Source organism: Aulonocara stuartgranti (genome assembly GCF_965226115.1).
Source record: "Aulonocara stuartgranti genome assembly, chromosome: 9".
Taxonomy (NCBI): Eukaryota; Metazoa; Chordata; class Actinopteri; order Cichliformes; family Cichlidae; genus Aulonocara; species Aulonocara stuartgranti.
The window spans coordinates 28,240,579-28,266,110 of NC_138960.1; the positions used below are offsets into that span (position 1 = coordinate 28,240,579).

Genomic DNA, 25,532 nt, shown 5'->3' on the forward strand with positions numbered 1-25,532 from the left:
GACCTTGAGTCTGTCTTCGTGCTGTTCTGCTAAAATAGTGCAGAAGAAGAGAAATGTAGTAACAAAACCCAAGGGTCTCCTGGATCATTTTTATGTATATTTTTTTATTTTTAGGAGATTTGTCCTCATTTGAGACCTTCTTTTGCACCTTTTACGATAAAGCTATTCCACCAGACAGTCATGGAAATCATTTATTGGCATTTGTGGGATCTTTTCTTTTGATTGGCTGGGCTCTTTGAGCTGAAAGCTTGGTGACTCTTAGTACAGTGCTCTGTATGTGTGCTAAGATGAGGGCAAAATGTTAACCGGGAGCCTAGAGCTACTGACGTTTAAAGCAAACAACTACAAGGCTTGGACTTTTAGTGGTGTCAACAAGTCAACTGTATCTGCTGGCATTCATTTAGATACAGTATGTGTGTGTGTTGATGCACTGAAAGGTCTGATCTTTAGCCCCTGGATTTAATACCACCTTGTATTATTTCTAGTAGTTTTTCTACATCCCACTCCTCTTTTCAACTACTCCTACACTAATGTCTAACCTCTTAAGATTTTCTGCCATAATGTCTGTTTTTATCTTTTTCTTTCATGCACTGCTTTGTGTGGGATTAATGTTTTCTTCTTCTCCCAAATGAGCATTTTCGCTGACTCGGGGCTGCATTCTTGAGTCATTAAACAGCATTGTTCGTGACCTGTTTCCTGCATTAGAAAGATTAGTCCAATCGGCTGCTTGCTTCAAGTCATCAAGTCAGTCCTTTTAAGTAATTGCGGTCTGCAGGTGGCTTTGGTTGCTTTTCAGAAGTGGGGAAAAAAAATTGAAAGCTGCAGTTAATTAGTGGAAACATTTTTCTCCTTCATTTTACTGCTCGCCGCCATCATTTGAACTTTAAAGGCTGTGTTTGCCCCAATACTAATTAATTTCTCATCACGCATGAACCCACACGCTTCCCGGTGCTAGAAGCCCCACCTGGATGAAGTTATTTCATCAAACACCCTACATCGTGTGTCTTACATTTCATGATAGATCTAAATGACTTTGACATAATCTCAAATAAGGAAATAAGTAAAATGCCAAATTCTCACAGATAAATAAACGTTACTTTTCTTCACTACCTAGGCTTTCATGATGTGAACAGACACTCTGTCAGTTAAGCCATTGTTCTGAGGACTTTGTTTATGAGACTGTATGTGCTGCCAGATGCTGCATAGTAATTGAAAGGAAACGGCCCAGACTCTCCTCCTCCTGCTGCCGCTGCTGCTGGCACTTCAGGAATGCTCTAAGTGGAGCTTTATTGGCTCATTTATTCATGCACCCTGACTCTCTTTTGTTTCCTCTGTCTTTCCACATAGTCTGTTTTATGACACTCTATTTATTTCAATCAACATAACCCAAATTGTTTATGAGAGCATGCAGTTCTTCTTGCTTTTGTATTCAATATTTTTATTCCAACACAGCAAAGAATTTGGATTTCTGCTGCACGCAGTGGCCTATTAAACCATATTATTCAATATCCATACACGGTTTTATTCTTGTAAGACAATGCATGAACTAGATTAAGTTCTTCATCTAATTGTAATGCCTTAAAATTTAATAAAATCTGACTCTACACTGCTTCTGTCGTATATATGGAGCATTAAAGAGGTTGAAGATTGAAGCACTCTAGAAGGACAAGGAGGTTCTTGAGCAATATGCTAGCTACATCCATCAGCTTGTTAAGGTTGTAGGCATAGACGTTCTTTGGGCGAAATCCAGAAATCAGTGTGTTCACAGTGGTGTATGCCTTAGCAAATATATTATTTACTATTTTTGCAATCTTACTTTAGTGCGTTTGCTCATAAATCAGTCATAAATCGCTATCAGCGTTGTAGCACGGTAACATTTTCAGTCAGCAGTCTCCGGGGGCAACATACTTTGCATATTTAAACGTCATCAGCATGGTTGCCAACTCACACTGTTCACATGGGACTCTTGCTCTGAGCCTCTGGCTTATTCTCACACTGCCATTGACAACACTCAGCAAATGTTGCCTCATTTGGTTGTATTAATTCAGCCTTTGGAGCTGAAGATGTATGATGCACACTGCAGCCTCTCAGACAGTGTTTCTGTGTGGACTCTGTATCCTCCTTCATGTGTCAACATCTGTTTCCACAAACACACCAAAGCTATTAATTATACAGTAAACTGCTCTCAACTGGTCAGTTAGAAAAGTCAATAACGTTGCTAGTTCTGTCTGTGCAGCTGTAATTTGAAGCGCCTGTGTAGTTAACTGGTTACACATACTGTGGAGTTATACTACTACATACTAGCCTATGTAGTGTATTGTATTTATCCATTATACACTATATGGACAAAAGCATTGGAACACACCTCTTAATCTTTGCATTTCAGTCCCTAGCTGTTTAGTGTGCCTTCACAAACATGTATAAAAGAATTAGCAGAAAATAGCAGCCTGGATGCAGGACTCAGCAGAAAGAGGTGAACTTAACTTTGTTGCTGGCAAAAGACCATGAAAACAAGAAACTATCATTTTCATTTATAACTATAATAGGGCGATGTAGGAACTTATTGACAGACTGACAACAAGCTGAACTGACTGACAGACTGAACATCACAAACACAAGACAAGGGACTATCAAAATAAAACAGGAAGTAACACACATACTGAGAACCAGACTATGACACGCACACTTGGCAAAACAGGGATATTGACAGCCAGAGAGACATGGGAACACGAATGGGGAGACAGGAAAGGTTCACAAAAGGAAAATGAACTAGAATGTAGACAGGCTACAAACAGAGGATGTAATACATGACCAAGGAATTCTACTACGACAGTAAGGAACCAAATTCAAAGAAAAAACCTTCCGGTCTAAAAGTCAGATAACATAATAACCAATACAGAAGCATAAAGACAGATATAAGATACAAAACAAATATACAGACATACTGTATGATCATTATAGTATGATGATGATGATGATGATGATAATAGTGCATCTGACTCCTAATCTGCATCCCTTTTTTTTTTTTTTGGTATTGTGCTCTCCAGTTCAGCTAAATTGGGTGAAAAATTTTACACTTCTTCCATATGGAAAGGTTACTTGGGGAAATACCTTACACCACATGACTCATTTTTCAGCAGTGCCCACACCTGCTTATTCATACTTATTATGCAGGTATGTAGAGATTTGTGAATGAGTGAACAAAACAGTGATTTCAGACGTAACCCATATTTTAGTGTCTCATAGCACAAAATGAGAATAAAACACCTCCAAGGATTTAAAAAGGATTTTAAGTGACAAATGTGCATCGTTGTTTTTCATTATGTCAGAGGTCAGCACACTGATTTACATCCATTTCCTGGAGATTTACTCCAACCCTAAAAATAACTACTAGTAAAGCTAACCTTAGCCTAAATCTCAGCTTTCCCCAAACATTTAAACAACCTTCAAATATAAAGATTTTCAGTATGGGGTTGATTTGTCCCCTTAAGGAAACGTAATGATGGATATCAGTGTCATTCTGAGCAAACTAATGACTCTGTTGTGTCCTATTACCCAGTAGCCACAAAGCTGCTTTGGACATGTAACTCATTGATGAGCGGAAGAATGGAAAATAAAACAATGGTGTGGTAAACCCTCTTTGGCAGTCACTGTCATTATACAAATGCTGCAAAGCTTAGTGATATGAATAATTTCACAACATCTAATTATTTTTGGCATCAAAAATATCAGAAGCAATGATGTTCTTTATTAAAAACGGACATCCAGGTATATATTTTATTTAGAAATTGTCCAGCTAATTGTGCCTTTCATTTAAAAATTTTTGTTTTGTTTTCACGGCTGTTTTCGACCTAATTCCAAGCCGCAGCAGGCGACTCTGTCCGTGAAATGAGCTTTGAAAAATTAATGTAGGTTAAAAATCAAGCATTCACTACCCAGCCAATCACCGTTTGCTGAAAACATTCCCAACTTTGCTGGTGAGCAGAGTAGAGCATTACAAATGGAGTAAGACAGATATATTGTTCAACGGTCGGTGAGGGGAATGTTAAATAAGCAACTGTTTGCCAACACATTTGCCGTATTCACTTTATTATGCGATAAGTCAATTTTGTGTTTGCAGCTCGTCGCGAGCGGAGGCACTTTTTGTTAAATTTGTAAAGTGCTCGTCGGTGATGAATATACGCTGAATAAACGACAGCGTGCTCCAGGCTGCTTCCATTAAGGTTAAGAAAGATTTTCATCCTCTGTGTCGACGTGCAGTTCCACCCACTTTCCTACCAGTCGGTGTGTGTCTGTGTGATTCTTGTGAGGCGTGTCACTTTCTGTGACAGCGGTCTTTTCTGTGTCTACATTGTCCTGAGCAGCTGCAGGTAATTTCCCCCACCTATTGTCCCCTTCCACACTGTCAGAAACTATAATTCAGCTCTAACCAAGCGAGAACAGTACCACTCTGTTGGACTCCGTGTGAGTCAAGGTGAGACAACTTTGGAGGAGGAAAGGAGGTGTGGAGCGTGTAATAGTTTGGGGACTTGTTATACCTTACTGCAACTGGGAGAACTGGGCTTACAAGTGGACATGCACGAGGCAGCGCAAAATCTATGACAACTCCTCAAAGTAGAGTGAGGCCAATGCGACTTTAAAGCCGTGCGTAGAGGCACGTTCAACATTGTTTTTTCTGGGGGTCAGAAAGGAGTAATATAGCAGTTTAGAGGCTTTCGGGCTCTGCACTATAATGTTGCAGAGCTTTGACAAACAGTAGTTCATCTTGCTGTAGAGTTGGACTAGTACAGCACGGCTGACAGCTGGCTCTGTTACTGCTGCTCTCATGGGGGAATGGAGAAAATGCTGTTTCTGTAATTTTGATGGATTTGTTTTTTTTGTTTACTTGGCTTCCTTTTTTCATCCGTAGGACCCATTAAACCCAGGCTGAAAGCCTTTTATAAGACTTATTGCTGCTCCTTGCAAAATGTACATATTCAGGGGAGAAATCCACCTTTCATCCAATAGAAACACTGGAGTGTGAAAGAGTGATGGCTCTGTAATGGTTTTGCCTGTTTTCTTGGCAGTGTTGCAGTTAGCTGTGGCAGAGATCAGTGGCAGACTTGCACCAAACCATCGGGCACATTCTGCTGCTTCTGTGTATTTAGTCAGTGACAGCAGCCCGTCCAACAGGAGCAGCATCGGGGCTAGATTAACGGCAGAAGCTATAGGAGACGGGCCAAGAGTGGGAATCATGGAATTTAGTCTTGCTTGTGGGTTTTGTTAGCAGCAGGGGCTGAAATGTTGGGACAAAGCCTAGGCTTTGAGTAGAAGTTTGGTTTTTGTTTTGGCTCCGAGTGCTAAGTGGAAACAAGCTGAAGTGAAAACCAAAGACGGAAAAAGAGCAAGGATTCATGTTTGAGAAGGACTTATATCAGAGGCTAAGTTGGAAATTCACCCAGAGAGCTCTCTGGTGTCATCTGACAGTTTGTCTTCTTAAAATCTACATGTCCACGTGCTCCCTTTTCATTTTTTTAACAGCTAGATTGATGTGAAAGGCCACAATAAATGGGAAGCACAGGGGAGATATCTAACAGGAGTTAATGGGCCACTAAGGGAATATTTGGTTTTGAAGGCGGGCACATAGTAACTACTACTCCTTCTCTGGGGTTTCACAGCTCTTTAAGTAGACCTGTCAAATTTCCATCTTGAGTTAAAGGAACGTCCCTTTTGTTGTAACTCTAGATTTTAGAAATTTGCTCAAAAAAAGATAACTGCACAAATATAGCACAGACTCACAAGAGATTAGGCCTGAATTAGACATAAAACACACACCGGAAAAACAACACACCACTGCACTGTGATGCTTAAGAGAAAATGTCCTTGGTGAGCAAAAACATGTCATTTGTTTGAAAGGCAAAGGGAATTATCAGATGAATTGTCATTTTCTTTCAACTGTCATCTTATTTTTGTTTATTTCTTTTTCTTTTTCTTTTAAACATCACAATTGGGAAATGGCGCCGAGTCGAAGAAGCGAAACAATACAACTTGACAAGATGACAAAAGTGCAGTTGGAAATCCAGTTGACGAGAGTAGAAAAAGAGGTCTTGGTGACATTGGCAGTGTAACCTACTTTTAACGTGGTGACAGAACAAAAAAAAAAAGCATGCGGCGATTCTATTTTCTGGAATGATACACGCAGGATATTTGAAGTTCTATGACAGGCTGTGTTTGAAAGCTTTTATCTGAAGGCTTCGTTTCACGACCTCTGTGTTTCAGAAAGCAGCGTTCACGAGGGAAGCAACGACAACGATGGCAGCGTCTGCGGCAGTGACTCCGCCTTCTACAAGCAGAGCGAAGGTGAGGGATGCGGTGATGGGAGGGCGGCGTTTTGTGGCACTGCAGATGAGTAATTCCAGCCACAGGTAGAATCAGCATGCTTGTGCTTTTCTATATCTCCTGGATGCAAATGCAAATAAACCTCCTTTCATGCAAAAGTGCACATAAATAAAATTCCCGCCCTGTGCTCACCACAGACAGCAGATTTTCTTGTGGATGCTTATTATATTTACACGTACGCTTTCATAAATGGATAAATATGCTAACAAGATATGCGGCTGACAATAAACAAACCCAATTTTGTTTGTTTACTGGTAATTATCTGCTGTGTGCAGTGATCAAGATCTGCCATTTAGATAATGTCAACTTCTAAAAGGCCCATGCAGAAAAAAATACCATATGCTTAATGTGTGTATGTGTGTATTTGTGTTTATAGGTGTGTCAGAAATGCCAACAAAACTGCGCTCTTTTATGATGATTTACAGCAAGGGTAAAATAATCGTAGTATGAGTCAAACTGAGGGTCGTTGTACACATTAAATAAAATCGTTTGAATTTCAGCATCCTAGCAACATCAGCACTAAGCAGGCACTAAATAGGAACTAGAAGGAGAAAGAGCGTATTTCTCCCATATTACCTTGCCTTCAATGGATCCCTGTTAAATCTAGCATTTTGAATAATATTTTGAATAATCAGTCCCCATCTTATCTTTTAGACCTCATAGTATCATATCACCACAATAGAGCACTTGATTCTCAGACTGCTAGTTTACTTGTGGCTCCTGGGGTATTTAAATGTAGAATGGGAGGCAGAGTCGACAGCTTTCAGGACTCTCTTCTGTGGAACCAGCTCCCAGTTTGGATTTGGGAGACAGACTGTTTAAGATTAAGCTTAAAACTTCCTTTTTGATAAAGGAGATGGAACTAGATCAGGTGACCCTGAAAACCTACCTTAATTATGCACCAATGGTCTCAGGCTGCTCCCGTTAAACACTTAGCATTTCTTCTTCACTCACTCTTTTTCACTGTGTTTCTACACCACTGTGTTTAACCATTAGCTATTATAATTACATTCAGGACAGAAGGCACCCTTCCACAGTCCCTTCCCTTGTGCCCAACAGGTCACAGCAGATGGTGCCAGTTTCTTCTTGTTAAAAGGAGTTTTTCCTTCCCACTGTTGCCAACCAATTAGTCGTAGAGGGTTGTCCGATTGCTGGGGTTTTCTCTGTATTAATGCAGGGTCTTTACCTTACAATAGAAAGCACCTGTCTAATTTCAATGGCATGACTGCTGCAATAGTTAGAAACTAAAATTTGTGCAAAAAGCTCAAATAAGGTAATTTAGGGCTCTAGGAAACTATGAATGTCTGTAGGAAATTTCAGGAAATAGTCATTTAAATGCACCAAATGGACCAAAATATTAGGCCACTCCTCTAAATCTTTGCATTCAGGTCTTTTCAGTCCCATTGCCGCTGATTTATAAAATCAAGCACTAGCCATGCAGTGCGCCTTTACAAACGTTTGAAAAATTTGGCCGTTTAAAGACTGAATTTGAGAGTGGTTTGTGTAAAGTTAATTAAGCGGTGTCTGTGTCTCTCTGTGCAGAGTGCTGATGGACTTAATAAAAGTCTCTGACGCTTTGCTTACTCAATAACAGCATAGAACCGAATCTCCATTGGCATTAACATCAGCACAAAAGCTGTGCACCGGGAGCTTTGTGGCATGGGTTTCAAGTCGATACTGTAGGTGTATGTGGCCCATTACTTTTCTCTATGTAATCTAGTTCATTCTGGAGCGAAGCAGTGGATCACTATCACCATCCACAGGGGAGGGAAGGTTAAGGGAACTCTGTATGCATGCATTTATTTTTGTGTGCGCTGTGTTGTGTTATCAGGGCACAGTATGGCAGAGACACTCACAGTCGCCCTGCGTGTTGCTGAGGAGGCTATAGAGGAGGCCATTGCTAAGGCAGAGGAGTTCAGTGACAGCTTGGTAAGACATCCCTCTCTTCCCCTTCTTCCTCTCCCTCTCTTGTCCTCTGCCTCTCCTTTTCTTCCCCCCACTTTTCAGAGCTTTCGTATTTCCTTCCTGCTCTCCATCCCCATATTTTCAATCCCCTATATCACTGTCATGGCTTCTTACTTCTCCTCTACTCTTGCCTCCCTCTTGGTCTCAGTATCAGCGGGATACAGTCATGGTTTTTGGCAAAGACCTTTGCACAGACTCTCTCTTGGTAATTCACATTCACTTTGAACTGTGTGTGTGTGTGTGTGTGTGTGTGTGTGTGTGTGTGTGTGTGTGTGTGTGTGTGTGTGTGTGTGTGTGTGTGTGTGTAGGAGAAACAGAATGAGGCTCGGTATCTGCGGGACCACAAAGAGGAGCTCATAGAAGAACTCGCCACAACCATTGTACAAAAAGTAGGTATTACTTTACTGCAGGTTTATTCGTCTCTTTTATGTGGAAGCATTAATTGCAGCTAAAATCTTTCAAAATAAAAAAAAATGTAGCACTTCAGGCTATGCCTTTCCTCTCCACCCTTTACAAATGGATTGACAAATAATTACGCTTTTACTCTATAATTTCAAACAGAAGTCATTGCACTTATATAACGTTTTAGTGAAATATGGCACAGGAAATAATTTTCAAGCAAGAAAAGAGCAGAAGGTCTTCGAAAATGATAATTTAGCGTGTCAAAATCTGCATAAATTACTTTAAAATTCAAGTGACAACTGCTTTAATTTTACACATGGCATTTAATTTGCATGCAGATAGTGAGTGGAGCCAGGATCTGCAGTTGTTTGATTGCCTTTGAGTTTAAAGTCAAACGTGTTGGAAATCAGTTCACTGGAAATGAAATACTTTGAAGATTTCAGCACATAATGTTACAATAAAATTTAAATGAAAATTAAATCATCGCTTTAAAAATTATTAATGGCTAAACATAAAATTCTGTTGTACGAGCGCATTTCTGCTTTCCATTGTGCATTTATTATTCTAGTTCATCCTTTTAAAAAGCTTGTTGTGTACGCCTCATAGCTTGTATGCACAGTCTCTGTCATGTTCTCTCTCCTCATCGCCTTCTTCACTTCCTTTTTTTCTTTTTCTTTTCCCTCAGATCATCCAGAGAAGGAAGCGTTCAGAGATGCAGACAGAGTTTGACTTTGTCTGGCCTCAGTCTCAGTCTCTGATCCAGCCCAGTGAACTGCCCTCTCCTTCTCAGCCTCACACTTCATCACAAGGACCACAAGACCCGCTCAAAACCTCCTACTCTCTCTATGTGAGTCCCTGTGTCAGTCTAAACTGTTGGGACATATGGAGCATGTCATGCTGCCGTATTCAGCCATCTCTATTTAAGTCAAAAACAAACATGCAGAATAAATACAGATAAAGCATAACCGGTATATTAAAGAAGGACATAGCCAATGAGACACTTCTAAGAGGCACTACAGTGTGTGATTTCTTAGTAGCATGGATCACATACTGCTCTGTACGTGACCCACCGATGACAGGTTCTCTTTTTTTGACTAATTGTGAATGCAGTCACTTGAAATTAGGTAGTACGATTAGATTTCCTAATATAAGCTGTATTTTTTTCCTCAGACTCTTTTTTTTTTAATACTAATTTTTCTTAATGATGTGTTGGAGAATTCTGGAAGAGTTTACTTACTGTTGAGGGTTTGAGGGAAAGGTCCTTTTTTTTAAAAAAGATAATACAATATGCCAACTACAGCAAGTCCTCACACAGGAACACATAGGCAAATCAATAGTACACAAACCTGGCACGGGTTCATACTACAAGTCACCAAGGACTCCTGGAGATTTGTCATCATCCTGTGTGTGTGCAGAGCATCAAGGCTGCTCTGCCTTCAGTTTCCTGCTGTTTCACTCAGTGAAGATCAAAGTCTTGTGAAATACGCAGGGATCCTCCTCGACTGCTCTGCCTGCCATGGGATAAGCTGTGTTTATCAGCTCTCTACAAAACCACTCACTGACAGACAAAGCATGCAGATTTACACTCACATGCGTACTTACGCGGTGTAACACTAAACCTTAATGTTGTACCCCACCCTTTTTAAAGAGGAATTTTTGTGTGTTTAATTCTGCAATTAATTTCTCAAATTTGGGAGAAGAATAAAGTATAGCTTAGCTTAGCTTATTTTTCGAATTGACGCCAGAGTACAGATCAGACACTATTCCTAAAAGCTGTCAAATGTAAAATGCACCAAAAAGCTCTCATGAATGTAAATTATGTTGTTCCACAGATACACAAATATTACACAAAAATACACAATACACAAAAATTAAGTAATAAATGACTAGTGATTTAGTATATTAAAATCTTGAGCTAATGTAAATGTATAACTTTTATTTGTTTCGCACAGAAAGAATCACAGGAACTGCTTAGTAGATATTTGCTCAGTGTTATAGCTCCACCTGCTGGTGAGAATGGTAAATTACAGCCGGCATAGTAGTGACGTTTTAGGGTTTTTTTTATTGCTGGACAGGAAGTGAATTGTCCAGATGGACCAAATGCTCTTATGTGTATTACTTAATTACTATATATGGATATTATATTTTCTGGCCAAGTGCCAGTTATCTCTGTTTCTCAGCTAAAAATCTGTCTGAACTTCCTGTCAACAAAAAACTAAAAAAAAAAGAAAGAACCTGTCAACAGAGTTGTGTACCATTCTTTGGATCTGTGTCATATTTCTCTGTATTTACCTGTGTGTGTGTCAATGTTTGTTCTTGCAGCGGTTGCGGTCAGCGTTCTCTCTCACCAGTGACGACTCCCCAGAGAAGGGTCCAGAGGAGGAGGTAGCTGAGGCCGGTGGCGGCAACGACGGCTTGCAGGAATACGCTTCTCTGAAAAGGGAGCCAAAGGCGGCCACATCTTTACCCACCTGGAAGAGCATGGATCGCCTGGATAACTCGAGTAAAAGTCACACTCACAGACTCTTTTTGGTTGAGCAGCTTTCCATTTCGCTTTTATCAGTTTAAATATAACTTTGTGTAGATGCATAACTGAATAGATTTAAAGATTTTTAGACAAAGGCCATAGATTTACTTTTACATGTCGTAAAGATGCACATACATACAAAGACATACAAATTATTTGTAGAAATTTACCCCATGCATTGCTCTATATTAGCCTCATATAATTTTATTGAGAGTATGGATATTGAATTTATTTAGTACTCTCTGAATCCCTGCAGTTGACTCCGTTCTTCTATACTTCCTGCTGCTGCTTGTGATTTTCATCCAGGTGCCTCTTCAGTGCTCCAGAGTCCAGACGGCAACTGGATTGCCCTGCACAGTTCCCAGCTGTCTCGGCCCAGCCTGCTCACCAAGAGGAAGAGCCTGTTGTTCAGCGTGCTGGAAAAGGAGTCTGGCGTTGTCTCCGCTTACGACGAGATGGGATCTGACTCAGAGGAGGATGATGAAGGTGGCTGGGGTGCAGCGCTGAGGCAGTTTCGCCGCAAACTGTCAGATGAGACTTACTACACGGACTCCCAGCACGACCCCGAGTGGATTTACACTCAGCATCTCCCGGTCACCTCACCATCCTCGGGGCAGTACACCAACACAGAGACTCTCAACTCAGACTCCGAGGCCTCGTCAGTGCTTTCTGCGTGTCCCCGTAAACCACCCCACAATCTGATGAGGAAGAAAGGACCACCGGATACACACCTTCACCCTCATCACCAGCCGCTGCATCACCAACACCTTCAGCAGAACTTTTCTCCATACCCAGTCCAATCAGAGTCATTGGATGTGAACTTTAACCCTAAGGTGATGTCTTTGAATTATCCTGTTCTACAAAGTCAGATGTAAATATTGTCCTTTGTAGTGAGAATTTTAGAGCCATACCAAGTAGTTGGTGGACTAATATCTGCAAATATTATAATTATAATATCTGCAAACACCTTTCAACCATATTATCAGTGTTGATGTTGTCCACCAGAGGGCACTCTGCAACTTGCCTGTTGGAAATGCATGTATAGATCATCACAAGCACAACAACCTGCTGATCAACAGCAGAGCAGGAGAGAGCATAACTGAAGAATCACACATGAGAAATTTTAGGGAGATTCTAAAAGGAAGAAAGAAAGAATATTGACTGATATATCAGAGTATTGGCTTTACCAAATATCGGTATTGCTATCAGTCTTAAAGTCCTATATCAATTAATTACTCAACAGCTCTTTATTTGCTGATTAAAAGGTCATGACTGCTTTTGTAGACCTGGGGATGCTCCCTGTTACACTTTTTTGTACTCTGAAAAGAGACTCCGTGTTCCTTAAGTGAAAAGTACCCACCCCCCAGTTAGCTCTTTTTCTTAGTAGAGACAACAATAGAGAACAAAAGATACGTGAGTTTTTACTTGCAGTCCTTGGTGCAGAGGCCTCAAATGAGCCGACAAAGATACAGAAATAATAGTTGCGTTCAATTAAAACCTGATAACAAAAGACAGTCCTAGAAAGAAAAGCATGTTATCATGTGAAAGCTTTAATCTGATATGTAACGGTGGCACATGTACCTGTTTACTTCCTGTCACTGTTCCCAGGTGATGGGAGACAGTAGCGAGGCAGAGGAGAGGCAAAGTGATCCCGTCAGAAGATCACGGCGACGCAGGAAGAGTAAGAGGGAGTCATCATCAGAGCAAAACAGGACTGGAGGCCAGAGCCATCCACAGTCCGTCTACCCCTTAGCGCAGGTAAAATTTAGTGATTCCTTATTGGTTGTTAAGAGGAACTCACTTTAAAATCCATCTGTGCATCTATTTATTGGGGCTGTTCGGCTTGGTTGTAAAGCATTGTGTCACCATTAGAAGGAACCAAATGAAGGTCTCTAGTTCAGGCTGCTTTTCTCTTTAGGGTTAGGCTTTAGTCTTTAAAATCTGCAAATATAGGTTACCTGCTCGATTTTTTACAATTATCTTTTGATTTTACATGTCGACCTTTAAGGAAAACAGTGGTATTCTACTCCACGCCCTGCTGAAGAGGGGATTAAGTGAGGAACAGCCAAAATCTGACACTATACCAGTGGCCACAGCTGCACCAGACGCCTTCAAATTAGATGCTATGACAACTGAGCCAGAGGACCTGGACACACTGGCGCCAAATTCACCGGTCCCCAGCCCTTCTCAGCCCCCCTCCTTGACCCTGGGGCGAGAGCTCTCATCCAGTAGCTCAGGGCCTGGATCCACAACCAGAGATCCTCTAGAAGGGGAGCTGCAGTCTAGACTTGGTCAGCTGGTCATCAGTGCCAACAGCAAAGTCAGCAGCTCATCTGAGGAAGAGTGCACAAACTGGCCTGCAGACAGGCAGACGGATAAAGAAAGTGACAGACAGAGAGAGAAATTGAAGCCAAAGGAAAGAGAGCGAGAGAGGCAGCGAGTGAGTGACAAATCAAGAGAGAGAGCAAGCGAAGCAGTAGAACAAGTGAACGGACAAGAGATTAAAAGAAGCGAGAAGCTAATAAAGAGTCCCTCGGTGAGAGAAGACGGCAGAAGTCGGGAGAGGAGGTTTGAGAAGACATGCGAGAGTTTAGATATGAAAGTGGAAGACCAGGAACAAAAGAGAGGAGACAAAAGAGAACCCAACAGGCAGAGTAAGAGACAACATAAACGAGATGCGGAGAAGGAAGCGGGACCGAAAGGGGGAGCGAGGAGCGGATCCAGTGCAAGTTCGCCTGCTGTTACCCCTTCTTCCCACGAGGGGGCGCTGTCAAACAACCAGGTGGGGAGATGTACACAAGATTTGATTTTCATCTGCAGAGCGTCTTCTGCATGTACTTGCATTGCAGTCTGTTTGTTGCCTGTTTGTAAGCTTTTAAATTCTTTTTTTTGTGCCTTCAAAATCTATTTCCTATCACAACCTCCTGTGTTATTTACCTGACAATCAGTGCTGTCATTATCTGTCCCTCATCCCATGTTTTCTCTGGTTTGCTGTGTTGTTTTTGAGTTTTTTGTCTGGTCTGTGTGTTCCTGGTAAACGTGTGTGTGCTTTCTGTATGTGCATATGTGTCAGGTGGGACAGAATGACTTGGAGCAACTTCAGAGGCTTCAGTTGCTCTCCTCTGTCTTACAGCAGGTGAGATATAAGGGCTAGAAAGAGGATGTAGTTGGAAGTCATGCACAAGGATACACAAACCTGCAGCCATCCCATTTCATTTATGACCTTAATATCTTATTTACATGCACTGTAGTAAATTGCATTATGATTGCATACATATGATTAAAATGGTCAAATTTTTGGACTCTTTATCAGTCCATACAGTGCTGTGCAAACCCCTCATATCCCTTCATTTTGCTTCCAAGGGGCGAGACTGTGTGTTGAGCAGTAGGTTTCCAGGCTTTCTGAAGGTTATTCGTTTCTTCACTTTTCTGTTTAAGACTGTAAATTACTTTGATTTCTTGTGCACTACAAAAGTATGCGTATTATCAGAAATCTTTATTGTTTAATGTATGACTTTTGACATATATTGGGCAGGTAAAATAAACTTTAAATAACTAGATGTCAAAACTACAATCTGTTATGTCAAAAGTATTGTTCCAGCTCATATTTAAAGTTGCTTTTTTTTTTTTTTTGCATTTATAATCAACTCAGCACTGAGAAATCAATAACTACACAAAGTCAGATAGATGGGACACACGTACACACTTGGACAATACATCTGAGGCATGAGGGTCGATGCTGATCATTAAGCAGACTCATTCTAAGGGCTTCTATGAGTAATGCTTGCCTCTTCCAGCTTGTATGACACATGTACTGGTGTGATCTATTTCTGATGGCTTTCACAGCTCCCTTTACAAATCCGCCAGGACGCCTCAGTGCGATGTGAATAGAGGAAAACGTGTGACCATAGCCGTGATATTTGCGCCTTTTTGAAGCGATATCTAGTGTTTTGCCTTTATTAAATGAATCCGAATGAAAACCGAGTAGCTCACTGCCGTCGTACTAATTCACAGCATTTTCAGCGTACGTGATCTTCAGCAGGTAAGGGTCTGGATGGTGTACAGAAATAGACATAAAGCAAAGAATATTGAATAAATAATCCCAGATTCACAAAATATCAACCACCTGTGTTCATTACTTTTCATGCCCTTATGAGCTCATCCCCACTAGAACCACTGCTGTGGACACAGGTGGTGTCATTTGAGGCTTTAGAGATTAGCCCTCAGGGTGGAGAAGGTAATTGGGCCCGGTGTATGCACAGAGGGAACGATACAGGAAAAAAAGTTGAACAACAACTTTTTATTCCTGTACGCCAATCTGACTTCCTTATTTATTTATCTTCCCTGTGTGTGACATATTCCTATATTCAAAAGGCATCAAACTAGTTTCTTTGTTTTTTATGTACTAGGATCAACTTTCCTCATTGATAGGAGTGAGATATCAGTGTCTGTGATGACTGTTTGATCAGACGGGTGATGGCCTACTTCTTTGAAGTGGATCAGCACATCTCCACTCCTCCTTTGACCAACCCAAATCGATACCTCACTGTGTCCATCTCTGCGTCTCATTCTTTTTTAAGATCGATCGATAGTGATTTAAAAAGGAAAAAAAGATAACCAGCATCTCGTCTCTTTTTCATCACTTACCTTCTCCGGCTAAAATCCGGCTTTTCGGACTGTCACACTGTGCCCGAGAGGGATCGATGTGCTTCCGATCCCACTGATCAAAGCTTCAGCAAATTATTCATTCATTATGGAATAACATCTTTCTCTCTTTACTGCTATTTCTTATTCTTGCTCAGTGTTTACATGAGCTCAAGAGGATGAAACGGCAACTTTCTTCACTCACCGTCTTTACTTTTGAATCATTATTTGTCACATTATTTGACATGAATTTGGAGGCAGGCTGCTTGGGTTTGGCTGAAATGAGAGATCTCCACAGCTGACTTAAGTCATTTCCATTTCCTGATTAGCCGAGGCATCAATCGACAATCTTATCTCCTCTACTGGCAGATGTTAGATTATTTTGAGTAATGATCCAATCCTCAGCTTCACATCCAAACTGCAATTGCTTTCCTGAAGCTCAGTGACCAGAGATGATGTGTCCACAGTGCCATCATTTTCCAATTCAAAGCCTAAGAAAAAAAACAACAACAACTGAAGATGACTCACTTCTCTGGCTTTGTCTTGAGACCTCATTACCCCATTTCTCACATCCCTGTTCTGCACCCTCTGACTGCTTATCCAGGTCAAGCATGTGTAGATGTGGGTCCTCACAAAACATTAATTAGGCGACCAGAGTGACAAATATATGTGCACTTGTCACCTGCAAAATGTTCTTTTTTATTCACGTATTATTATTTTTAAGGCTTTACAGTGTGAAAACCAAAGGGGGCTAATGCAGCTGATTAAAACATGATGCCGCATTATCTTTATTGGCTCACATTCATTTTTGAAATGGGGATGTTTTTACAGCGCTAATGATTGCATAATGTTCCAAAATTGAATAGTTGCATAATTGCCTTTTGTCACATCCCCTTGCTCTCGAAATGAAATATATTTTTCATTATCATTTCACGTGTATTACACTACATTAAGCCCTTGCCCTTAAGGTGATGTTTACAGATTAGATGTACTTGCTTGACATTTTCTGCTTTTCTCACACATTAAGTCTCTTTAACAGTGTGAGTAATAAGGTTTTCTCTCTGACTCCAGTGTTTCTGGACATTTCACTTGAATTCATTTTAATCTCACTTGAATTCAAACGGTCTGTTTATTCTATTTGTTCTTTGACTGGAGCAGAAGTGCTCAGCGGCTTCGCTCTGCAGCATCACCACGGAGGTGCTAAAGGTTTTGAATGCTACTGAGGACCTGATTGGTGAGGCGGGAGGCGAGAGCTACACCCCTTCTGAGTCTATGAGTGCTTCTCCCATATCCAGCAGCTCTGAGACCCGCAGGTTGGACCAGAGGCTTACCAAAATGGAGGAGAATGTAAGCTAGAGAGCACCTCCACCCAGTAGTTTTGCCTCCTGAATCAGTGGTGCTTATGGGAACTAAATGTTTTGCTCTTTTCTGTGCAGGTTTATCTTGCTGCTGGTGCAGTGTATGGCCTCGAGGGAGCACTGGGAGACCTAGAGCACTGCGCCCGCAGTATTAGCAGTGGGACAACAGACCAAGAGCTGGCCTTCCTGGAAGATCAAGTGGCTACCGCGGCTGCTCAAGTCCAGCAGTCTGAACTGCAGGTACTTCAGAGGATCGATGACTGTTTGCACACATCTTTATACTGCTAATCATATGTTATAGTCTTACTAAACCCTGAACAAAGATAAGAAGAACTATTACCTGAGACATCCTCCTTAAATTCTCTTGAAAAAAATCATCTTTTTGCTTTAAGATATCAAACATTGAGGCAAGAATATCAGCTCTGAAAACGGCTGGGCTGAACGTGACTGTCTGCAATCGCTTCTCCAAGCTCAAGCCAAAGTCTAAGGTACTCACTGGCCTTCCTGCACGCTTAATCTTTTGCAATTTGTTTTGTACTTTCAGGCCATATGTAATGTCTTTAAAGAGTATTGGTGTAACTGATGAACTTGTCTGTGCTTATATAGTAATGAATGGTTATTGGAATAAAGAAATGGTCAGATATGGTTGGTTTGTTGATTTTAATGAACTATAATAGATGAGCGATGGTAATATTCTCATTACAGCCTCAAACCCTGGACTCATCACGCCATCAGAGGAGGAAGCTTCCAGCGCCTCCACTAAAAGGTACCAAACGTGCCAATTTTGCTCACTTAGGAGAAATCTATTATGTTGAGACAAAGAAAAATGTGTTTATGCATTTTTTTTTTTTTTTTAAAACTGAACTAAACTGCGGACATATGCAGGGTACAGCCTTGTATATACAAAGTGTGAACGTGTATGCTTATGTACGCGTGTGAAACCGAGACACCTAGAGATGGGAACTGAGACAGAGGGGAGGGACATTTTTATTCGGCCTTAGTTAACATCTCACATTTTATGCTTTGTCCTAAAAGAAGAGAGAGGCCATTGAATGGATGTAAAAGTGAATACATTTGCTAAAAAGAGACTAAGTAACTGAAAAGCTCCATTAGATGTAAAGCAGCCAAATGGAAACACACACACAGTCCAGGGGGATAAGGCTGTTTTATCAACCAACTGTAAGTCTGTTCCTTTTCATATTCGTGAAAAGCCTCTTTCTGCTGCAGCTTTCTTTATTTTCTTTTTTGTCTCTCTTTTTTCTTCACCGTCATCTACACAATGACTTTGATTCAGGGTGGCTTTTTAGCAAAGCTCCAAAGAGAGACAGCAGAAAGGACAATGGGTCAAACTCAGTGACCAAGACATTGATTCAGTAATTCCACCTTAGTGTGTTCCTTCTATCAGTCCATACAACGTGCTCCACATTTGTAGTGAAAATATACTGACATTTAGCTATACACCACCAAACCTTCTTGTTGCTTTGAAATGATCGTGAGGAAAAGCACTTTTTGATCCAATACAACATTATGGAATAAATATAAATGACTTGTTTAAACCAAGGTTGTGATGAAGCCTTTGCAACTGTGTGTACTACCCCCATCACGAACTATCAAAATCTGTCTTTTACCACTACCATGTCATAAATCTGCCAGTTTAGGACACTGAATTGTCTAATTACTCTAATGTGTACTGGAGACCCCACTCCTATTCAGGTTAGAGCCAGTTTGCAGAGCTCTGTGAAAGGAGTATACACGTTGTTTTATTAAACCTTCATTTTATCTGGTAGTTTCCAGAAACGTGATTTATTGCTTAAAACAACAGTAGTTGAGAGTTTCATGGGAAAACACTGTGACATTCCGAAACCAGATGCTAGATGTAATTTCTCCAGCATGTCCTGCCCAGGGCCTCCAAGACATGCCCAAAACACCTCATGTAGAAAGTGCCGAGGAGACATCCTAGTCAGATTCCTGAACCACCTCAGTTGGTTCCTTTTGATGTGGAGGTGTAGCAGCTGTACAGTGAGTACCGCCTCAATGACTGTGCTCCGCACCTAATCTTACCTAAAGGAGAACCAAGACACCCTAAGGAGGATGCCCATTTCCTCTGCTTGTACTCACTATCTCACTTTTTCAGATCTAGGCTCAGGCTACCTCAACCTATCATGGCCGTCTGTCATGATAGGTTGGGGGTGAAGGATGGAGACAGGACAAAGGACATAAATACACATATATGTGATTTTTCCCAAAAAGTTGATTCTGTTCATCTGGATGTAGCACCATCGGGAAAACGATATATCCAGATGAACAGAATCAACTTTTTGGGGATTTCCTTACCTGGATGATTGAGCATGAATCAAGACACACGTGCTTTTCTTAAAATAAAAATGTGGCATTTATTCTCATTTCAGAGAAGTTGGAGCCAGAGCAGCAGGTTAAAGTATTTCGGCCATAGTGACAGTCAACAGCACAATGAGTCCCTCAGGGCTATTTTCAAGCCCCAGGGACAGGGGCTCTTCACATCCAGTGCCTTGACCCAGCATCTGCCTCTAGCTCCAGGCCAAGCAGGGGCCACCACCTGCCCTGTGTAACCCAACTCAGCACTCATTCCTCACACAAGCTCAGTACCCATCAGTTAAAGAGATCAAAGAAGACATCGCTGGATCTTTCTCTTTTAACAAGATCTATTTCATGCTGTTTTTCCTCCTTACTGCACACACGTAGACTCACACACACAGAAATATGTTATTTAACAGTCGGTTTCTCTGCCTTAAGATCTGCAAACACTCCTCATAAACCGACTTAAAAGAATATATATGTACAGATAAAGAAAAACTCAGTTTTCTATCTGTTTGCAAGAGTGTTGTGAATTAATGTGCAATGAAGCTGTGGAAAATCATAAGAAAATTTGTGTGATTCAGTGTCCTGAAAAGAGGCTGAGCCATGTTTTATACTGCATCGTCTTTGTCACCATGAACCAAGAAATGTTACGGGGGATTTATTCAAACTGTTTTGTTTTTTTGATGATTGTCAATATCCACCCGCATATAGCTATCAGATGGTAATCACCAAATGGGGATGATTGTAACCTTCAATATTTTACTGATTTATACAAATCACAAGCAGACCAGAAAAGAGTTGGAAAAAAGAGCTGTTTAGATGTTCAAAGTATCACGTCAACAGTGTTTTGGTTTTGTTTGGGGGAGGTTTTGTCCGTTGCACCATGTGCTTGATGACTATAAAGGAATAGCACATTGAGAAACTGTAGCTGAGAAGAAATTAAGCTAGTTAAAAGACCAGGTCAACATGTTGGAAATATAATCATTTAATTTCTTGCTGTGACCTAAGTAACTTAGTCCAGCCACTGTCAAGGCAAACTGTCAAACTTGTATCAAGAAAAAAGGAGAGGTCAAATTGAGAAATGGGCAGCTAATGATAATCCGAAACCGAAGGGAGCTGGACAGAACCAAGCTCACCGCTTCCTCCTTTTTTAGTCTCTCAGCTAAGCTAAGCATCCATTTGCCATGCTGACATTTCACTGGTGAGGAGTGTGTAAATTTATTTAGGAAAGAAAAAGCTGATTTGTAGATACATTCACATATTGGAAATTGTGGGTTACAACATTTAAATAGATCAAAATTAAAAAAATAGTTTGCATGGAGCATCCATCCAGCTTATCCGGGGGAACACCTGGATAAGCTGGTGGAGGTGGCTGGGGCGAGGGAGGTCTGGGCCTCTCTGCTTAGGCTGCTGCCCCCGCGACCCGGCCTTGGATAAAGCAGATGAAGATGGCATCCATCTGACATTCAAGTTGGGTCTGAAAATCCTCCTCCGTGACATATGTAGTTTCTCCAACGCAAAGCCATTCTTCCTCCTCCCTGTCACTTTCTTTGTTTACTTTTAAACGTTGTGGCCTTTTATTTAAGGAGAAAGAAAAGAGTATTTTCATGTTTTCCCTTTACCGGGGTCACGTCTGATCTTTTGTGTTGCATTCAAAGATTCTTGTAAAGATTTTTACATAAGAAAGTCTGACGGGCTATATAACAAATGCCATGAAACCATGATTTTGTTACGAGCAATTTATTTTTGTACTGAACGTTTTTATGCAATACCACTGAAATAAGTACTATTGCAAATTAAAGGCTTTATTCTCTCCTCAAAGGAACCCACCTCAGTCAGTCCTACCAGACTCTCTTATGTGTGATGACTCAAATTGCTTTCAGTGTAAGCTTGCATTTACCATTCGATGTTCTGCCAGTAATGACGATGGTAAATGCTTTGAAAACACAGGTGATGAGAGGCACACTTGTACTCCTTAAACACGAGAATACTGCCTTTCAGTTTTGGGAGATTTTAAGTTAGCCATGCATACAGTTATCAGAGTTCTTGCTTTGGCTCCAGCTTAATAAGAGCATGTTTGGATTCTCTGATAGTGTTTGAAAGGTATGATGATCTTCTGTATGAATGCTCTGCCCCTTCTATTAGTGACCTTTTCATCCCCAGCCTTTCGCATCTTGGGTTTGCACATTGATCTTGTATTTTTTGTCAATCTTGTTCTCCAGAGGTGTTGATGTAAAAAAGAGCATGTTTCTGGCTTTATCAAACTGATGAAAAATGTCTCTCTAAGAAGCACAGCCACAAGGGTCCAATCATCAGTGTCCTGTATTTTTCTAATGTGAAAAAAATAATAAAAAAAGTAACAATATCTCATTGCAGAATTTGTTAATATACTATATGTGTGAAAAACATGGATATGATATGATAATGTGTTTATTGCCCAATCATAGTTGACAAATCGTTCAGTGTTGTGCAAGAGACTGTGTATAATTGTCATGACTTGTGAGGCTGGATTTGCACAGGACGTCTCGTTGGTTGTTGGAACAGTGTCGCGGATACTGAGAAGTGATGAGATTCTCCCAGAGCTAAAAACAAATGTTGCTTTTGTTCCTGTTTAAATCCAGTGTGAACGACTATGAAGAGGTTCACTGTGCACAGCTCCACAGGCGGGCCATTCACTTTTATGTGCAATTGTTTGTTGCAATCCATACGATATGTTGGGGAAATTATTAACAAGCAAAAAAAGAAAAAAAAATGCAGATTCTCTATGTGCCACAGTACTCTGAGAAAAAAATGTATTATGAAATAAATAAAATTCGCAAACTTAAAATTGTGTTTTGTTTGCTTGTTTTTTCAAAGAAAATGTTTGCCTTCACACTCACGAAAGTTACAAGCAAGGTTGTCAACAGATATAATCATGACATCCTGATTTATTAATCAATGTAGAGTGCATTTTTATGTACAGACATGGGTGAGGCTCATAACAGACACAAGAGAAATATAATTATGAAGACGTGTATATAGTGTCGATTTTTAAAAAATGACAAACGAAAAATAAAACGGAGTTTTTGGATGTGGGGAGGAGAGCACATCACGGTAGCCAATCACCGTCCTCCCCGTCGAGCACTTTTCCAAGGTTCTCCTTGTTTCTCAGGCTGCTGAGCAGCAGCTCCAACGTCCTGACGACGGGCATTCCATCGCTGCCCAGAGCCTCCAGACTGCTGTGCCTCTTCCCAAAGCGCCCAATGGGTCTCACCCCACGCCCCACATACCAGAATGGATCTATCTCTGGACCTGGAAACCAAGCAGAGACAAGTTTATCAGTGCCACATAAAGCAAGGGATCCATACAAGATGTTAACAGCTATGTTTGAAAACAGAATTAATATTTAGGAAAGTGGTGGTTAAATATTCTGTTAGTGGACGGACTGTGAGGACAAATACTACTATTACAGCCACAAAACGGCATGATTTTGCCTTTTCCCCCCTCCCTTTTTTAAAAAAATTGTCTTTTAGTGGCTATCCTTCAGACCTAAAACAATGGTATTCTGATATATTACCATGTAAAGTCTGAAAGCCTTTCAAATTAACTGCCAAATATGTTTTCAGTCTTTAAACAACTCCTGAAACGCATGAATGCTCACATCTGTTCAGAACGTTTAGTGTGCAACAACACAGAAGGCCGATCAACAGTATTAATAAATTAACAAATGCGTTTCTATCAAAACATTTAATTCAGTAACAAAATATCCAGCGTGGGGAGCCAGTATTAGTACTCCAATAATGACACAACCACATACTGAATTTACATTTGATGGCTGGTGGAAGGTGAAACCCGGTTAGCATTTCCTCACTCTGAATTAAACAGTGTGTACTTAACCAAATCAGTTTAAAGTCTAATAACAGAAAGTCTCCTGGTTACACTGACAGACAGCATATCTTTAAACTTAATAACTGGAAATAAAGATTTCAATGGATATAATAGGATTATTAAGAAATAATTACATTAGATCTATTGAATTCCATACACTCAGACACACACTTTATTAAATTGTGGTTGATTTAATAAAGTGTAATAGCCTATTTAGCTTTCTTTCTTTTTTTTCTTCTTTTTTTCTTTTTGAGCGCGTAAATCCCATCTGATCCTTATCGGGAAAGTCAAATCGGAATGATTTAAAGAAAACGGGTCTTACTTCTGTTGTCTACATTATGAACAATGTGGAAGTCGTGCTCCACTGTGGTGCTGTGAGCGCGGCTGAAGCTGGAGGAGAGAAGGAGGAGAAGCGCCAGAGCTGCGGGCAGCCAGCGGCTCGTCAGGACGCAGTGCCGGACATCAGCCGCTCTCACGGGCAGCATGCTGCGGTGTCGCTCAAGGCACTAAAGACAGGACGCAGTTATAAGTAACTTATCACTTTTGAGAAGACACTGAAAACAGGAGCTATTCGCAAAACCAAGAAAAGACAGAGCTTGATAAAACTGTTGTGCCTTTTTTGCGCCCAATAGTAAAACTTAACGAAAGACCGTTTCAAGTAGGATTAAGTCTTTTAAACCTCGGGACTAATCACTGAAACTGTAATCTGAAAACTTGAATTTCATAATTCTTAATGATGATAGAAACTTTGTGATGGTTATAAATCAGAGATCCTTTGGGATTATGTGCAGGTTGAAATAGTATAATTAGCCGCAATTAGCACAACTGTAGTTATTAAAAGCAAAGTAAAAATATTTGCATTTTGCGTTAGACATGCAAAATGCAAACCCCAAATGGTAAATACTTACCCTGAACTTTGGTAACAGGCTGAGGTCAGTTGGTGGACGTCTTGAGTCTTTATTGTTGGCAGGTGTGCCCCAGCTTATATATATCTCCATGCTGCCCATGAGGCTGTTGGATGATGAATCAAGAACGTCAGTCAGCCACAGTGATCCCAGACTACTGGATGCATCACCCTTCCTCTGCTCCTCCCACTCTTTAAACCCCCACTCATCCTTTTGAGAATGGAGGTTTGCTTTCAGAGTTTCCCTGACGTCTGTCACGCAGCAGAGCAGTCCATCAGCAAGTCAATGACATGCAGACACCTTTAAATTCATGAACATGGGGAGACCCACCAGCCCAAGTAGGTCTGTGAGACAATGAACCGGAGCTTTGGTGGGCGTTTTATGATTAGCCTTTCATCAATCAGCTTGATAGGGACTGGGTAGCACACCATCGGCTTCTGCAAAATGCTTCTTGGTTAAGATGTCTTCTCACAAGCTTTTGGAACTTCAGTGATTCATGACGGGCGCTGAAAAGTCACATACACTCACAGTGCTACACATGAGGAAGAAGTAAGTGGAAATATGCTATATTTGCCACTGGTAGGTACTGAAAGGTGACAGTGACAAGTGAGATGCTATGCATGGTGAGGAGAGATTTTCAAATGTATTGAGGTGTAAAGCTGCCTTGGGGCCCAAACCAGCATCTGTACAAGTCAAGAAACTGTAACACAAACTGCTTTGAAGGTGTGCCTAACAAGCAGGTGTACTTTATTCAAACCAAAAAAATACATCTGTAATTTTTGTCAGTTATGTTACAGTATGCATCCATTCAAATGCACATCAAATAATTATTCAACTCCATCTAAAACTACACAGACTATCACTGATAGCACGTGTTTATGTTCATGTACACAACTCCACCCTGCGGCAGCACTTTTGTGCCCCTCCTACCGATTAGAGCAGCCATAATTGCGTCATGGCTGAGATCAGATTGTATGTTGCAGAGTGTGGCTGCAGTAATGAGAAGATAACAACCTGAGGATGTGCAATTGCAACACAACGTGGAAAAATCCATAAATAATGAAGCAAATTAGATTTATGACAGGGAACCCTTATTTGCTGGTGTCACCCTTGGATGCATTTTTCAGACGAATACATTTAAAAAGGGCA

The 25,532-nt window shown here is 40.8% G+C and overlaps 2 protein-coding genes across 4 annotated transcripts in view; one reads left to right on the forward strand and one right to left on the reverse strand.

Moving 5' to 3' along the window:
• The window catches only part of myripb (myosin VIIA and Rab interacting protein b), a 128,264-nt gene extending 105,842 nt beyond the window's left edge, over window positions 1-22,422 (forward strand). For 2 of the 3 annotated variants that reach the window (XM_082546504.1, XM_082546506.1), the window contains 14 exons: window positions 6,259-6,339; window positions 8,210-8,307; window positions 8,652-8,732; window positions 9,431-9,592; window positions 11,068-11,248; window positions 11,579-12,105; window positions 12,881-13,030; window positions 13,281-14,054; window positions 14,346-14,408; window positions 17,075-17,263; window positions 17,353-17,514; window positions 17,667-17,762; window positions 17,980-18,040; window positions 19,683-22,422. In XM_082546504.1, the coding sequence (XP_082402630.1) occupies window positions 6,259-6,339; window positions 8,210-8,307; window positions 8,652-8,732; window positions 9,431-9,592; window positions 11,068-11,248; window positions 11,579-12,105; window positions 12,881-13,030; window positions 13,281-14,054; window positions 14,346-14,408; window positions 17,075-17,263; window positions 17,353-17,514; window positions 17,667-17,762; window positions 17,980-18,040; window positions 19,683-19,726 (2,669 nt within the window). In that variant the 3' untranslated portion in view covers window positions 19,727-22,422. The remainder of the gene's footprint in view (window positions 1-6,258; window positions 6,340-8,209; window positions 8,308-8,651; window positions 8,733-9,430; window positions 9,593-11,067; window positions 11,249-11,578; window positions 12,106-12,880; window positions 13,031-13,280; window positions 14,055-14,345; window positions 14,409-17,074; window positions 17,264-17,352; window positions 17,515-17,666; window positions 17,763-17,979; window positions 18,041-19,682) is intronic. The other variant, XM_082546505.1, reaches the window with a different exon arrangement.
• Window positions 22,423-22,587: 165 nt separating this feature from the next.
• Window positions 22,588-24,489, reverse strand: prlh2 (prolactin releasing hormone 2). The gene is made up of 3 exons (XM_082546548.1): window positions 24,387-24,489; window positions 23,801-23,984; window positions 22,588-22,902 (listed from the first exon to the last, which is right to left on the reverse strand). The coding sequence occupies exons 1-3, from the start codon at window positions 24,483-24,485 to the stop codon at window positions 22,700-22,702; spliced, it is 486 nt and encodes a 161-aa protein (XP_082402674.1). The 5' UTR covers window positions 24,486-24,489; the 3' UTR covers window positions 22,588-22,699.
• Window positions 24,490-25,532: the final 1,043 nt, after the last annotated feature.

What these genes read in the sequence shown, in the direction of transcription:
- prlh2 (XM_082546548.1), bottom strand. Translation starts at nt 24,485, where the DNA reads ATGGGCAGCATGGAGATATATATAAGCTGGGGCACACCTGCCAACAAT. An exon ending in GCCTGTTACCAAAGTTCAGG is followed by an intron (nt 23,985 to 24,386) that starts GTAAGTATTTAC and finishes TCCTGTCTTTAG; the next exon opens with TGCCTTGAGCGACACCGCAG. An exon ending in TCATAATGTAGACAACAGAA is followed by an intron (nt 22,903 to 23,800) that starts GTAAGACCCGTT and finishes CTTGGTTTCCAG; the next exon opens with GTCCAGAGATAGATCCATTC.